Source organism: Chaetodon trifascialis, chromosome 22 (assembly GCF_039877785.1).
Source record: "Chaetodon trifascialis isolate fChaTrf1 chromosome 22, fChaTrf1.hap1, whole genome shotgun sequence".
NCBI lineage: Eukaryota > Metazoa > Chordata > Actinopteri > Chaetodontiformes > Chaetodontidae > Chaetodon > Chaetodon trifascialis.
In genome coordinates this window covers 19796237-19812497 of record NC_092077.1, presented here as the reverse complement: position 1 = coordinate 19812497, position 16261 = coordinate 19796237, and the positions used below count along the sequence as shown (strand labels likewise).

Genomic DNA, 16261 nt, shown 5'->3' with positions numbered 1-16261 from the left:
TCAGGAAGCTAACATGAATAAAACCTTAATACGTTACCTCATCCGTCAGATAGATTGTCAGTGCCTGTGATCCCATGCTGCTTCACAAAGTTCATCTATTTACATCTTCTGGTGGCATTCTGTGAGATTAAGGTTGCTTCCGGTGGCTTACAGACTTCCGTTTCACGCCTGTACCATCTCCTTTAACCTTAGAGTGGTTGCAGATTGTGTTGTAGTTCTGCACAGCTGCCACTAGATGGTGATAGTTACATTTCACTGACTGCCTTTGATGAGCCTTGTGTTGACAGGTTTCACTGCTTGAACTTTACTGCATTTTTCAATGCAACGAATTAAAAGATAATACTCACAAAAGTAAATTCCTCTTCTGTGATAAGGTTGACCTGATCGTAGTGTAACGATCAGCAGTCGATGATCTAGCCTCCACCCACAAATTTAAGGGAAATTGCAGCATTTGACTCATTTCAGATAAACCTGCTGAAGAAACACCAGCCTGTGATTTTGTGATCATGTCTGCCAGTTGTTCAGGTAGGTTGTCGTTATTTTATTCTGTGAATGTGTTTGTATAACAAGATCACAGAAAATGATCCAACTCAGAAATTTCTCTTGAGGGAATGTAATTGGGTCATGGTTAAAGTGTCTCTAACTGGTGGCTGACTGACCTCCTTCAAAGGCTAAAGTCAGTGTAGAACTACCTGAGCACATCCTGCTAATGTGCTGCGTGGATCATTGTGTTTAGTGTGAGTTATCAAGTATGTGCACAGTGATGTACTTTGCACAGTTACCATCAATGTCTGCAGCAAGTTTTTGCTCCAATCCACTCAGCTGTTGAGGAGCAGGTGTAGGAAAGGGGAGGAGGATGCAGAGGAGGACAGCCAACAGGGACGCACCCTCAGTGGGAGGAAACAGGTAGAGCCGGCTGCTCTGTTTACCAGCCTGAGGGAGTGTCTGCATCTGCCTTCATTCTGCAGGAAGCTCCAGTCTGTCGAGGGCAGCGAGTCCGGACTGAGAAGCCGCTGAGGAGGGACGACTAAAGGAAAGCCATGGCTGTGAATAAATGCGTCAAATACCTTCTGTTCATCTTCAACCTTCTTTTCTGGGTGAGTCTGGAAAACAAAAGCAAGACATTTAAGATCTCTGGACATCATGTCAAACTTCTTAACACTTTGACTTTGCAGGTGATGTTTGAGGTGTCTGATCCTCCTTTAGAGATAATGTACTGTGTTCAAATCATATTAATGTTAAGTGGCAGCTTTATTTGGTGTCTCACTTTGAATTTTGTCCCAGTCTTGATGCAGGACTCGTGTTTCACTGTTACTGACACTGCCTTCTACTGGTCTCACAAGCTGTGATGCAGCTTTTAATTAAAAAGTCACATCATTATTATTATTATTTACTCTATTTTTGTTCCTTTCTTCAACTGTTTTCAGCCTGTTTTCTGTTCTGGGGTTTGTTTAAGTTTTAAACTGACACTTTTTTTCACGTGTTTTAGTCGATCAGGTGTTTCTTCATTGGATTTTTGATTTGTCTTGTGTCTGTAGTGTAGAACAGGTTGTGTCGGCTCTTTTTCATCTCCCAGCCTCTCCCTCCACAAACAAGCGCTTACTCAGTTTCAGGGTGTGGCAGCAGCATCGACCCTGCATCACCATGACCGACATCTGGAGCCTCACGTCACTCCTCAGCCTGCAGAATTTAGATTAGTGAATTAATTTTGCATCTAAATGAGTTGGATAAAATCAACAAACGCTGCTTAGTCGCAGAGTTTGGAGTCATACTCGGTGTTTGCTTTATTCAGTCCTTTTAATAATAACCTGCAGCTCCACTCGGGCGTTGTAGTTCTTGCTCAACACACACCTGGCTTGAAGGTTTGTTGTAATCGTGCCGTAATGCACACGGTGTTACTCTAGAAGGTGAAGTTGTGAAATGCCTGTCTAAGGAGGCGTGGCGGTCTTATCAGCTGTTCGCAACGGAGCTATCACTTTACCAACAACCAGAAGATTAGCAATCAGAGCAGTTTCCCCTTACTTTAAGTAAGCATGCTAAGCTAGGCTAAGCTAGCCTAAGCATGCTCAAAAGAAGTGCCAGTCACACCAGAAAGCATCACTGCAGAATGAAACGGCACTAAATACTTGCTTATAGAAGCTCAACGACGTGGTGAATGACATGAGCTAACTGCTAAAACACTCGTCAGCCGAGCTGATGCTCGCCAGTCACAGTGGCTTCTGTCTTTTCTGTGGACTGTGCTTTGTAAATTCTCAGCTGCAGTGCTTCCTCACTGGTTCCCAGTATTACAGTACAAGAAGACAAGACCAGCCGTTGTCCTGGTTCTTAAGTCTTATGCCATCGTCCTGAAATGACCACTTATGGACACAGTTCCAGCTCGTCTGCAGAAGTTTTGTGTTGGACTGAAACTAATGATTCTGTTCATTCTGGATCAATCTGCTGATCATTTCCATCGGTCGATCGATCGTTATGTTTGGAAATGTTGTGAAAACAGTGAGAAATGTGGTCACAATGAGCCCAAAGTGACGCCTTCACCATGTTTGTTTGGTCCAAAGCTCCACATGATTACAGACACATTCAGATCATTGAGAGGAAAAGCAGCCAATCAAACATCAATGAAGATCAATGAATCCATCATCAGAATTCATTTTCTGTCAGTCACCTAATTGATTAATCATAGTTACATTTTTAATAAAACATCACATATTTTAAGCTCTTTATGTGTTTTGTCTGCAGAAATGTTCATTTGTAAAGGAGCTGAATGTAAAAAGTACATATTTCCCTCTGAGGAGGAGAAGCAGAAGGTAAGGCGCCTCAAATTTGTGCTTGAGTAAATGTACTTAGTTAAATTGAGGCTTCCAGGCGTCCAAACGTTCTCCAAACGCTCAGATGTCCCGCATCACATCCGTCCTGTTCTGCAGACTCTTCAGAAACAATCTAAACAAATCAAGAGGCTTCGCTCGCTCTTTAAAACAAACCTCCTGCTCAGGTTATTTCAGGCTTCCCTCATCTTCCCAGAAACGATGATAAATCGATGTTAACCTGATTGGGACCACTCAGTGGACGACGTGGACATGATGTGTTTACATAGTGATGGAGGTGGTGGTGGGGGGGGGCTCTTGTTTACTGTAAAGCCTGTTTTCTGTCGTTTGCTTGGTTCAGTCTCTGAGTGAGGCCGAAGCACTCGGCCGCATGTGAGGAGATTAATCTGTTGTTTGTCAGCAGTGTAACGTTGAGCCGTGCTGTGTCCACAGTGATCCTCTGCAGTGTGTCTGAGGCCGAACGCTCCGCCACGACATCTCGTCAAACAGCAGCGCTTTCATAAGCGATCCCGCGAGCTCGGCCTGTGTACATTAACGCCTCTTAGCCGAGTGCAGAGTGCTCGTTCACCACATGAATAATAGAGGCTGCATTCAGGAAGGATCCCTGCAGAGGAAGAGCCGATCCATGTGGACAGAAAACACATTCAGCGCTGCAGCAAAGCACGAGTGGACAGTGACTGAACACACGCTAACAAGCTAAATGTGCTAGTTGAAGTCGCGACACACGACCGCCGTCTGCCGGTTTCACAGAAACTTTTCAGTGTCACGAAAAGTAAAAATACGTGAGCAGACTGAACGTGTGCATTTATGCTCAGTGCGTCAGTCAGTAACTACGTCAGTGTTTCCATTTTATGGCACGTAGTACTTGTACTGCACAATATTTCAGAGTACTGCACGTTTAATGTCACCATGTGTATCTGACCCGTGTAGCTACTATTTCCTGTGAAGACTCAGATTTTACAGCAAACTTTTCTGCTTTGAACAAGCTGAAATCAGTATTATTCTAGTCTTTATTTTCTTTTTTTCTGCGTTTTCCTGTTAAAACTCCAGGACTTTTATTTGTAATGAAGTATTATTATTTTGTGGTATTACTACTTTTATGATTAACAGATCTGAATCCTTCTTCCATGACTGCGATGACGTTACTCCTCATCCTCCTGTGGATACAGTCACGTTCAGATCAGAGGAATCGATATCGGCCGATACTGAACGTCAGTGAACTGAAGGCAGAAATAACAACCGTGTTCTTTTAAATGTCACCGTGTTCGTCCAGTTTATTCGTCTGTCATTATCAGATGTTTTCTTTTATTGAGCCTCAAAAGCTGCCGTGTTTTTCCAGTTTGGGAACCAGTCCGACCAGTCTGTGTTCTCTCCAGGTTCTCATGGTATCTGAGTGAAGAGCGAACTGTCAGGCATCTCCTCTGCAGCCTTCTAGAAACGCTGTCGGTCTGAACTTAACACCTGTTGATCCAGGTAGAGCTCAAAGCGGGCGCAGACCCTGCAGGTGTCCTCGGTGGCTCGGCGGCTCGGCGGCTCGAGACTGAACACACCTTTCTGTCGGTTGCGTCACAGCTGTCATTTTGTGTGTGTGGTTGTTGCGTAACGGCGCTGCGTCGTCGGCTCGCGCTCGATGGATTAACAGTGAAACCTGCAGCTCAGGTTGTATCTCAGTCACTCAGTGACTCATTGCTGCTGTACCACAGCCTGTGAGTCAGCGCTGAGGAATGAGCCGCGCCGCTCAGCCTTAACCGGCACGCCAGCCGGTTGACCTCCAAATCATTCTTCTCACAATGTTTATTAGCTGTTTCAGGGACACATCCTTGTGGTGGTGTGCAGTTAACAGCTCTGCATGGCTACAGCCTGACACATCTACAGGAGCCCAGCAGGGACAAAAAGTGCATTATTTATACAATGTCATTTATATTGAAGGCAGTTTCAAGAGATTGATTGTGATTAACTGTAATCGTGTTATAATAATCCAGCTGACCTTTAATCCTTATGGACTGTAATCCTGATGTAATCCTTATAAACTGTCATCATGATCAGCTGCGATCGTGTCCAGGTGTAGTCCTGGTCAGTTTAATCCCAAATAGCTGTAATCCTAATGATCTGTAATGCTGATCAGATCTAAACCTGATGCAGTGTCACCGTGGTTTGTGATGGTTTGCTCTGTCTGTCAGAGGGTGTGTTTGTTTTTCACACCTGGAGGCTCCAGTATGTTGCTCTGCAGGTTTGCGCTGTGTTGATGTTACGGAGCTGATTCGCTGACGCAGGTTTGAATCTCTCAGCTCTAATTTACCGAACAACACTGAGAGAGGTCCATCTGATGGAGGACAAGTAATCCAGTGGACTCCACAGAAAAGTCTTCTTGCTCTCGTCCCTCTCAGATCCATAGATCACATCCATGTTCTGCTGTCTTTGTCTTTTGTGTCTTTTGCAGACGTGTTGACACTCTTTGCACGCCGTGAGGTGACTGCTTTTTTCTTCCTGTGTGCTGGAGGCTGATCCCAGTTGTTCTGGTTGTGTTTTTAACTGGTGCCCCACATTTCTGCTTTCCATCTGCTGTCGCTGATAACACAGATCCACTGACTCTGCTCGGAGGCTTTTCATTCACCGTCCGTGGCTCTTTCCACTCCAGCCTGACTCACTTGTTACTGTTGGCAAACGCTGATTTTCCAGTGATAAAGCAGGTGAAAATCAGGAAGTCTCTCCTCCACTTTACAATCCACATATCCAGGAATTCAAAGGTCCCTCATTTGTCCCCATCGCTTTGCCACCGTGTGTTGATGGATGAGTGACAGCTCAACGGCAGCTGAAGAATCAGGTGTAAGGGAATGTGTAGACAAAGCAACCAAAGACATAGAAGAAGAAGAAAGAGGAAACTGCAGAGTAAGAGCTCTTTGAAACCTGCTGGGTTTCAGTCTCAGGTTACTTTTATGAGGGTGTTTGTGTCGACCACAAACACAGTGTGAGCACACTGATGGGGGCTTTGTCCTCGGGTGGTGTCAGCACCAGCACGCCGCCTGTCTGTGTGTTTGTTTGGCAAACAGTCTGAACTTCAGTGTCGTAACTCCTAAAAGTGTGCTAACCCTGACTGTCGCTGCGCTCCGGGGCAGGGCTGGCCCAGACTGCAGAGTCATCCCCTGAGCAGCCTCTGACGGCGGGCTCTTAGCCACGGCTAAGGCTAGCGCAGCGCTAACCTGTCAGGCTCTTCAGTTTGGTTCCTTTTTGAGCTGAATTTTACCAAAATAATCAACATCACCAGATGTATTCACATGAAATGTTGGACAGACACTCATGAATCTCACTGGCTCTGCTGATCTCTGTCCTCTCCTGTAGCCCCAAATCTTTGCTTGACTTTGTTGTACTTTGGATTAACTTGTGGTTTTGTATTTTTTTAGAATTTATTGTTTATTTTGGAAAGCAAGTGGTACAGAAATTTTCTCCTGGGTACCATACAATATCCACAACCAATTGTGGATGTGAGAATATTAATTGCTAATCCAGGTTTTTAACAGATTAACTGAACAGATAACGAGTGGGCAAAGGTGGAGGGCTTGCTCCATTTAAGTGTATGTTTACATAGACCAGAACAGGAATGTGTATCTCGACGCTGTTTTCATATATTAATCATATTCTTTACACAGAGATTACAGCTTTTACAGAGTTTGTCCATTTTGACCAGATCCTAAAAAAGATTCCCTTTGACCTTTGAGAGAAAATGACAACTTCTCCAGAATGTAAATATCCTGCACGATTATGATCCATTCTTCAACTGTAGGTGCTTCAGTCTTTAACCATTTTCTCGGGATCGTCTTTTTGTTTGCCGCCAGAAGCATTGACAGCAGTTTTTAGTCTTTCAGAGTCCAGTTGTCATACGAAATGTCTCCTAAGAACAGGGCTTCACGCTTACACAGGATTTTCTCAGTAAAAATGTTATTTAAATGTTCACTCAGCTGCTCCCAGACTGGTTCGATCACTGTGCACCCCCAGAAGATATAAGAAATAATTAAATTTTCTTCTTTTTCCCGCTTATTTCTTATGTGGTCTGTGTCACCTTGTTTAGACAACAGAATACTAATACTAATACTAATTATAGAGCCTGGAAACAACTTCAGTGCATGAACCTGATTTCAACAAAGACAGAAACATCCAAGAATCCTGGTTCGACTGTTTCCCAAGTTTCTCGTAAAAGCACTCTGACGATGCTTTTAACCAATCAGCACTGGTTTCACTGGTCAGGTGTGTGCTTCTGCAGGTGTGACTCAGATTTATTTATTCAGCCTTCCTGAATGAGAGTGTAAAGAACAAACAGGCGGAGGGTGCGGTGGCTTGTGTGTGTGTGTGTGTGTGTGTGTGTGTGTGTGTGTGTGTGTGTGTGTGTGTGTGTGTGTGTGTGTGTGTGTGTGTGTGTCACAGAGGTCATGTCCTTCTCTTTGTCACGTTGTTTCCGTTCATTCAGTCGAGTCAATGATCCATCAGCCTTCTTCTCTGTGGCCTTCAGTCTTTATTTAGAGTCTAGAATAAATCACAGATGTTTGAATTAAAACACACCTAAAATGAAGTGAAAACGCAGCTTTTGTTTCGATGTGAGTAAAGACAAAGTTCCTGTCGTCTCAGGCTGGACGCCGTGTTTCTGTCTCTTCATGCGCGTCCAGCATCAGCTGACCTGCGTTCGTCTCGCAGGCCGACAGGACAGAGGATGAAATATTGATGGCAGATAATTACTCACTGTAGTTTGTTTTTGTCGGCTAATTGCACGAGTGCTCAATAATGCATCTGCTGCTCGTCCGTCCTGAGCTCCACCCACACAGCAGCTGGACTCTGAGGTCCTACAGAGTCCTGATCCTGACTGAGGACCTCGTCCACTTTGACGTCCACCGGCAGCTGAGGCTGATCAGATTATGTTAAACACGAACATCTGAATCTGTCCAACAGTTTCACTCAAAGCCAAAAATATCAACCTCATGGTGGCGCCAGAGGACCAGTCAGAGGACGTCGCGTGTCGTGTTTAGTAGTCGTTAACACACAAGTCAACGCACGTGATCAGCTCAGCTTAAATTATTCAGACTAGACTGTGCAAACATGGACGTGGTCTCCATGATGTCAAGCAGTAGAAAGTGTCTGTTTGTCCTGAGGGTGGCGCCAGAGGAAATGTGCATTTTAAAACAGATCTTGTGTGCAGTTGTGGAGTTTGAGTTGTTGCAGGTTTTCTCCACCAGATGTCGCCAGTAGACTCCAGTGCTGCTCGCTTCTTAACGCTCTCCTCTCTCCTCTGCAGATCAGTGGTTGCATCATCCTCGGTGTCTCCATCTACCTGAAAGTCAACAAGGACGGAAACCTGGTGAGACTGACGTCACGTCCTCACTGACACACATCGATACGACAACTGTTTCATCTTCCCTCGTTTAAACAGAGTTGAGCTTTTCACCACTTAAACGTGAACTTTTCCAAATGTCTCTTTGCAGTAACTCAGGTGTCGCTGTCCTCAGCCGTAGCATTAGCATTAGCATCGGTGTTAAGGACCCAGCTTCCTGTCCTCTTATTTCACGTCTCGTTAGAGCCGATCACACAGTCCGGATGTTATTATCGACATCTTTTCTGTTGTCTCCAGTGTAAAATACTGATCTACTGTGTGCCGCCTCCTCCCGTCTGCAGATCACCAATGAATCTCTGCCCGGCATCGACCTGATGATCGCCATCGGGGTCATCATCATGGTGCTCGGCTTCCTGGGCTGCTGTGGAGCCATCAGGGAGAACCGCTGCATGCTGCTGCTGGTGGGAACCTCCACCATTTTTAATTCATAGAGGAAAACTGATTATTGTGCTTTATTTTTTGGAGAAAGAGACTTCAAAGCAGCCAGTGTCAGTACGTTTTTAAACTGAACACTGAAAGGTCAATTGAGGCCACTGTTTCAGAATTATGGTCGTAATTTTGGTACAATTTCAGCTTCAACTGCTGGATGTTTGAAAGCTCGATTAGAAAATCAACCCTGCTTTTCCTTCTCTCCTCCCTCAGTTCTTCATCAGCCTCCTCCTCATCTTCATCCTCCTGGTGGCAGCTGGCATCCTGGGAGCCGTGAGTGAGAGTAAGGTAAGCAGGAAGTGACGCCGTCCTCAGGTCACCTGCAGTGTCCTCGGCTTGCGGTTAATGCTGCTGCTGTGTGTGTGTGTGTGTGTGTGTGTGTGTGTGTGTGTGTGTGTGTGTGTGTGTGTGTGTGTGTGTGTGTGTGTGTGTGTGTGTGTGTGTGTGTGTGTGTGTGTGTGTGTGTGTGTGCGCAGGTGCAGGAGTGGATCAAAGAGCGTCTGGAAAAGTTAATGCCGCTGTCCAAACAACCAGAGGACGTGAAGGCAGACCTGGAGAAACTGCAGAAGGAGGTGACGCGAACGTACACACGCACACACGCACGCACGCACGCACGCACGCACGCACGCACACACAAACATGCACACGCACGCACTTTAACAAACAATTAAAAATCATAATCTGCAGTTCAGCACACTTACTCTCAGTGTTGTTGATTAATTAGTTTTACTCACCAGTTATTTCTCACAAAAGTAATTTAATTACTTTACCAATTGTAATTAGTTACTTGTGAAAGTAGCTGCCGCGTTACTTTTTAATGTCTGCTTTAATTCCCTTCTTAAAGCACTCGCAGCTCTTTTATTTTAGCACTTTGCCCGTCATGACAGGCGTTATTAACACTCCAGACCACCAGAGGGCAGCAAAAACTCGCCTTCCCACCTGTCAGGAGTCTGATGTTGTTTTGGTCAGACAGCAGGATTTGGTAGAAGAGGAGCCACAAGGTGCTGAATGTGCATGATAACGAGCTTTGTCCCAGTGGGCCATGAATACTTCTTCAGTGTATATTAGAAACATTACAGTCAGTAAGAATGCCTGACGCCACCTTTACCTGTCTGGGCCTGCACACACACACTCACACACACACACACACACACACACACACACACACACACACACACACACACACACACACACACACACACACACACACACACACACCTGCAGACAGATAAGATCACAGGTGTTAAACACCCATAAAAGCACAGCCTATAAAACATTAGCACTCTGTGTACTGTCAGCATTAATCATGCTGTGTCTGTGATCAGCTTGTATCTGCTCAGATATTGATCCACCGGTCCCATCAGCCAGCCTGTAGTTACCATGGAGGTTTCTCTCTCTCTCTCTCTCTCTCTCTCTCTCTCTCTCTCTCTCTCTCTCTCTCTCTCTCTCTCTCTCTCTGCTGCCAATCAAAAGAGAGAACTGGAACTAGTTTCTCAGAAAAGCAACAAAGTAGCAAATCCTCAGAGCTGAACAGCTGGAACCAGAGAATAGTTCATGTTTTTGATTAAAAAATGACTGAAACAGTCAATTTTGAAAATAGTTGGAGCTTAATTTTCTGTCATTTATTGACCGACCCGTTGCTTCAGCTCTCAGGTGAATTGGCTCAGCATGTATCAGGATGTGGATCAGTCGCTGAGCAGCGTCGTCATGTGTTGTTGTTTTTCTCTGCAGCTGAAGTGTTGTGGTCTCGTGAACGGACCGTCAGACTGGGACCAGGTTCCCAGCTCCTGCAGCTGCAACACCACTGAGCCAGACTGCAAGAACTCCGTCTACTCCACGGTGAGGACGAGCTTCAGTGTGTGCTGATGGTCTCAGTTGTTTTCTGTGAGAATCAGCCTGCAGAGACATGATCCATCACTTCACATCAAACCTGTGGAATTCCACTGAATTTAAAATGTGGTTTTGGTATCAGCACGTCAGTCAGAGTGACCGAGTTGTTGGATATCAGTCAAAATATGAAGCAGTATGATTCTGTTTGTTGATGTCATTGTGTCGTCCCGTAGCCCTGCTCCACCCAAATCATCAGTCTGATGGAGAAAAACATGGAGGTGGTGCTGGGAATCGCCTTCGCCATCGCCATCCTGCTGGTCAGTACACACACACACACACACACACACACACACACACACACACACACACACAGCTTCATTTCCCATGAGAAGCAACCATGCCAAAATATTTGTACAAATATATCCTGAAGCCACACCCAAAGCTCTTTACTGCCACCGAAAATCTACCAGAGAATTATTTCCAGTAAAGATCGTTAAGATTAGCTCTACCCAAAATATTTTCTTTTCAGGCAAAATGAAAAAATACAACCCTGACCTTCAGTTAGACCCTTCAGCACTGAAATAACACCTGTTACAATAAAAATGCATGAATTAGATCTAGGTTTCTGTATAGTTATAAATATTATATATGCAGTGTACAGCACATTTAAGTAACGTGAAAAGATGCAGAATAATGTGCTTTTGTAAAGATGTAAAAATAAGAAACATTGAAAGCAAAGCAGAGAGGATTTTCAAGAGACGACCAAAATAGTCCTTAACTAAAATTACAGTGAGATAAAATCAAATAAAACCTGTTTGAAAAGATATGTTTAAGTTTTCTTTTAAAGGCACATTGTCAGGTCTACAGGGAGGCTGGTCCAGAATCTGATGTTTTATGGGCTATCATCCAGTTACTGAGATGGTCAGCTGGTTCCTGATAAAAAGGCTGGATAAACTCCTGCTGCCTGGCATTGAATTAGCTCCTGATTCCATTTTATTTAATAACGTCACAAATATGGAATTATGTTGTTTTCAACACTTTTTGTATTTTTTTGGTGACATCCAAGTGACACAGGATGGGAGGAGCTACATCTGAGGTACCGTATGGGAACCGTCCAGGTCACGGTTTCCACATGTTCCTGTGAATGTTTCACAGTAAAAGCCTGTCCAGTGAAACACTAGAGGGCTTTTAATTTGCAATTGTTGCAGGAAGTGTGGAGTTTGTATCAGCAGCGTAATGCTTTTCAGTGTCTGGTCTTCAGTCTTTCCTCATCTGATGTGTTTCCTCTTCCTCTGCAGATTTTCGGCATGGTCTTCGCCATGATTCTCTACTGTCAGATCGGCAGAAAGGACACCGCCACCACTGCCTAAACTTTCAAAAGTGTGGCCACTCCCCCTTACTGCCTGGCAGCAGCCAATCAGCAGTGCCCAAATGACCCATGTAACATGAACCGTGTATCCTCAGTGCTTCTGCAACTTAACTCGAGCTCATATTGTGAAGAAACACACTGCACAGAAGGAATAAGTGGAACAAATGGATGTCTCAGAATATCAGTGTTCCTTTAACTTTACAGAAAACATGTGTTAGCTAACGTTCACGTCAAAACACGCTATTTAACAACAACACTGGTCGATGTTTCTGCTCACAATGCGGCCTCAAGGAACAAACTTTAGGAAAATGAAAAATCACTTTGGAGTTGTCCGGGGCTTATTCTGTATGGAAGACCATTACTGTCAAAAAAAAAAAAATCAATAAATGATATGAAAAAATATAAAATTCTCATTCAAGTAATAACTTACATCAGTGATTTAAACACAAGACAATATTATATCAATATTATATATCAATAATGCAAATAATACATAATAATTATTAAAACAGGTTTCTCAGATTTCTCAATGTCGCCTTTTTAACTTTGGATTTGTTTTTATGTTTTCTGTAAGTAAACTGTTCCAGTGTTAAGTGGAATAGATCAAATTTATTATTCTAACAAAGTAGTGAATCACAGTTTTTAGATACCTGTGAGAGTTGTGATGCCTTATTTTTTTAATGTTTCATTTGTTTTTGGCAGGAATGGGCTTCCATAGTTTGTCCAGACACACAGTCTGTCACTTTCTGCTGCTGTTATAAATGAGGAAAATAAGGAACAGAGATGGAATTGCTAACAGTACACAGTTCACTGCTGCATAGATTTAATGTCACACAGCACATTTTTATGTTACTCATTGACTTCTGGTGGTTTAATCTTGTGGAACTTTGCTCTGAATCTTGTTGCCGTTAAATTTGGATACATTTTTGTTTTTTTGTTTTTTTTAATGGGAGTACTGGTTGAAAACTGTAAGAATGTTTTTATTCTTGTGTCTTAAGAAGCTCTTCAGAACTGCTCTTTTGTAGTTTGTCCAACCAGAGAAATAAAAACTAGAATAAAGTAATTATCATGAGTTTCCCATAATTATGATTCAGTACATTTATACTCTAAGATGCTACGTTATCAGTTTTGCTTTTAGTCGTGATGGAGAGTGTATTTTCTTATTAGAAGGGGCTTCTATACTCGTCAGTATTCTCAGATAACACATGAAAAAGCTAAATATTAAAAGAATTGAAGGTTTTCTGTGGAGTGCGTCGAGGCACTCCACAGAACCGACTGATCTGCACGCTGTCATCAAACAGAACAGGAAGTGGTTTGTTTCCTTTGCTGACCTTCGCACTGAACCTGACGTGTTCCTGTGCGAGTGCTGTTGAAAGTGGTTTTGTCACCGTTCCAGCTGTGTAAATACAATAAACGATGATGGGAAGCTCAGCCTGCCGCCGTCCGGTTCTCTGTCCGTGTCAAGTGGTTAAACTGCGGGACTTAAAATCAAGCTGCCCGTTCAGTTTGTCGTCATGTAATCGAAAGGTTCACATACGAGTTTTCAGAGGAACGACGCCGAACAAGAGACTAGCAGAGAGCAGCATCCAGGTGGAAGGGGTCAAAGGTCATCGTTAAGGAGTCAGTGGACTCTCACAACCAAAGCCCGCCGTTGAACAGATGCAGCCACCTGTTACGAGACAAATGGAAACCTGATCCCTGAAAGCTCCAGTGGGACAACAGAGACTCAGACTCCGTCCCCGAGCTGCGTCCACGCATTTTGAAGAACTGTACGTTGGAAAAATGACGCCAAAGGAGGAGCCAGTGGTCCGGACCAGGCGTCCGTTTGTGAGGGGTGGGAGTGAGGACGTTCAGTGGACGCTGATGGATGAAAATGTTCCACTTCATCACGTGTTGCCGCGAGCAGCTGAAGGGTCTGTCAGTGTTTATCATCGTTAGCGCTGCGGCGGCTAATGCAGCCGACAGCCGGGATATTTATACCTTTGTGTCCGCTGAGAAACCAGCAGAGAGCAGCAGCACACACATGCATGCACACACATGCACACACATGCACACACACGCACACGTATGGACATAAACACACACAGACACAGTCCGTCCCCTTCAGTTATTTTTAGTCTAAAGTCAACATGCAGCTTTGCTTAATGACACTGAATTCCTTCCTGCTCTATTTTATTTCATCAAACTCCACCGGCTTCACGCTTCACAGCAACATGAGAAAAACATTCAGGATAAAATGTTTGGATGGTTTTAATGTTCTATTCCTTTTTATTTTTAGATTTCATTTGTCTAAGTCCTGAAATATTGGAATCCTGGTTCAACCATGAAAATAACAGTTTAACAGATAATGAAGTGAATATTTCACACAGTAATAACATCAGATTGCCAAAACTAAAATAGGAACAGCAGCACTAAAACAAACATGTTTAGTATATTTTTCTAGTTTGACAACAAAAAAAATCTAAACTCAAAGTCCACTTTCGAGCTTCATCAGAGGCTTTCAACTTCATCTCATGGTCTTCCTCAGCTGATAGAGTTTGCTGCTACGTGACCCAATTTCACAGTGAACCTGAAGAAAAGAGGACCTGAGGAAGGCAGTGATGTGCGGTTGAAAGGCCCAGAAAGCCTGTAAGTGGACATTGAGTTACGGCCTTTTGTTGAATCGAACGTTCAAACTCACCGTTTTCTCAACGTTTTCTCTTATTTTGAAAAATGCTTTATTTCACTCGGTTTATTGGTCCGTCTACGTCTTCTACCTGTCTGCACTTTCGACGTCCTCCATGTTTGAGCGATCACGTACCAGCTGGTCCGTTTCAGACTGTCAGTAGTATTCTGGACTTTGTGGTTCGCTCTGTGTTTCTGTTTCAGTTCTGTTGGATCAAATCTTTGCCATCATAAGACAAAAGCTGCTCGCACACGTCATGAGTAAAATGTCGTCTTCTTGACTCCGTCCACCTCTTGTTTATGCTCTTATGTACCCTTTAACAGTTTTGGATTCCTCTGTCTTTGCTGTTTAAACATCTGTGCTTTGTGACTCACTGAAGTCAGCTCCCCCCGAAGCCGCCGTTCGCAGCGACGGTCACATGGAAGTCGTCCAAATTAAACAACAATCACATTGTTTCCCTGCAGACGATATTTCTCTGATTTGACACCCTTATCAGCAGGATCCACAGACTGTATAAACAAGGACGTGGTGTCCATGACGTCCCCCTCGGGTTTCTGAAGAGCCATTGTGAAGCTCAGTGGCTCCGGCTGTCTCCATCTTGGCAGTCTGACTCTGCCAAAACTCCTATCGAATCCAAAAATCAAAGAGGCGGAGCTGAGTCGGCCATATGAAGCCTGGTTGTAGAAACCTAGCAGCTAGCTGTCACTCAGAGCAGCCATGCACATAATTATGCATAACTTTAAGAATAAGTTTCAGTAATAGTTACAGTTGTCATGGACATGGAGACATTAGCTACAGAGACCAAAACTGTGTTTGGACCAGGCTGTAAACATGTCAATATGGAGGTCTATGGGGATTACCTCAGGCAGTTTTTGGCTCTTGGCGCTGTGGTTAGACGGCACAAACACGCCTCGGTGAGTTCAGGGAACGATGGCGCTCATGGAACCAAGAAACAAGTCAGGGTTACTTCAGCCACTGGGTGGCGCTGCCACTTTAAAACCAGTCTACCTGCTGGACACTGATGTCGTTTTCACTGGGAGGACAGTCTTTACCGGTTTATGTCTCCAGTGAGGAAGAACATTTTGATCCTCATCTTCGGTCATAAGCCTTTGGTACAAGTGGCCAAAATGAGCTGGTCCCACAGGGACAGGGTCTGGATCGGGGACAGGGATCCTTGTCTTTCGTCTGTCTTTCAGCCTCATCAAGCTTCCTTTGTCTTTTTGTCCCTCTTTCTCTTTTCCTCCCTCGCTTTGTTTTTCTTTTTTGTTTTTCCATTCATATCTACTCCTCCATCCTTCTCCTCCCACTTCCTGCCCACTTAATTAAATATAACTGTTAATTTGTCCTCTCCTCTTTTCTCCCTATCTCCTCTCTTGTTTCCTCTCCTTGGTCCCTTCTCTCCTCTCTTGTTACACCTCTTCCAGTTTCCTCTCCTCTCATCTCGACTCGTTTCCTCATCTTGTTTCCTCCTCTCCTTTATATTTCCTCTCCTTTCTTTCCTCCTTTCTTCTTCTCTCCTTGTTTCCTTTCCCCTTCTATCCTCTTGTTTACTGCCCTTGTTTCCTCTCATTTCCTTTTCTCTGTTTTCTCTTTTTGTCTTTCCTTGTTATATTTCGTCCCTTGTTTCCTGTCCTCTTCTTGTTTCTTCTGCTTCTTTTCTCCCCTTTCCTGTAATCTCTCCTCTCCTCTCCTCTCCTCTCCTCTCCTCTCCTCTCCTCTCCTCTCCTCTCCTCTCCTCTCCTCTCCTTGTTTCATCTCCTCTTGTTTCC

At 44.1% G+C, this 16261-nt stretch overlaps 1 protein-coding gene across 1 annotated transcript; it reads left to right on the top strand.

Moving 5' to 3' along the window:
• The first annotated feature begins 407 nt into the window (after positions 1–407).
• On the top strand, positions 408–12193 carry LOC139350638 (tetraspanin-8-like). Its single transcript, XM_070992133.1, has 9 exons — positions 408–525; positions 969–1097; positions 8104–8166; positions 8481–8600; positions 8842–8916; positions 9105–9200; positions 10360–10467; positions 10692–10775; positions 11757–12193. Exons 2-9 carry the CDS (start codon positions 1041–1043, stop codon positions 11826–11828), a joined length of 675 nt encoding a protein of 224 aa, XP_070848234.1. The 5' UTR covers positions 408–525; positions 969–1040; the 3' UTR covers positions 11829–12193.
• Positions 12194–16261: the final 4068 nt, after the last annotated feature.

Excerpts from the sequence above, each read along its gene's own strand:
- LOC139350638 (XM_070992133.1), top strand. The coding sequence starts at position 1,041 with ATGGCTGTGAATAAATGCGTCAAATACCTTCTGTTCATCTTCAACCTT. Across the intron at positions 1,098-8,103 it reads TCTTCAACCTTCTTTTCTGG|ATCAGTGGTTGCATCATCCT; the intron begins GTGAGTCTGGAA and ends TCTCCTCTGCAG. Across the intron at positions 9,201-10,359 it reads TGGAGAAACTGCAGAAGGAG|CTGAAGTGTTGTGGTCTCGT; the intron begins GTGACGCGAACG and ends TTTTCTCTGCAG.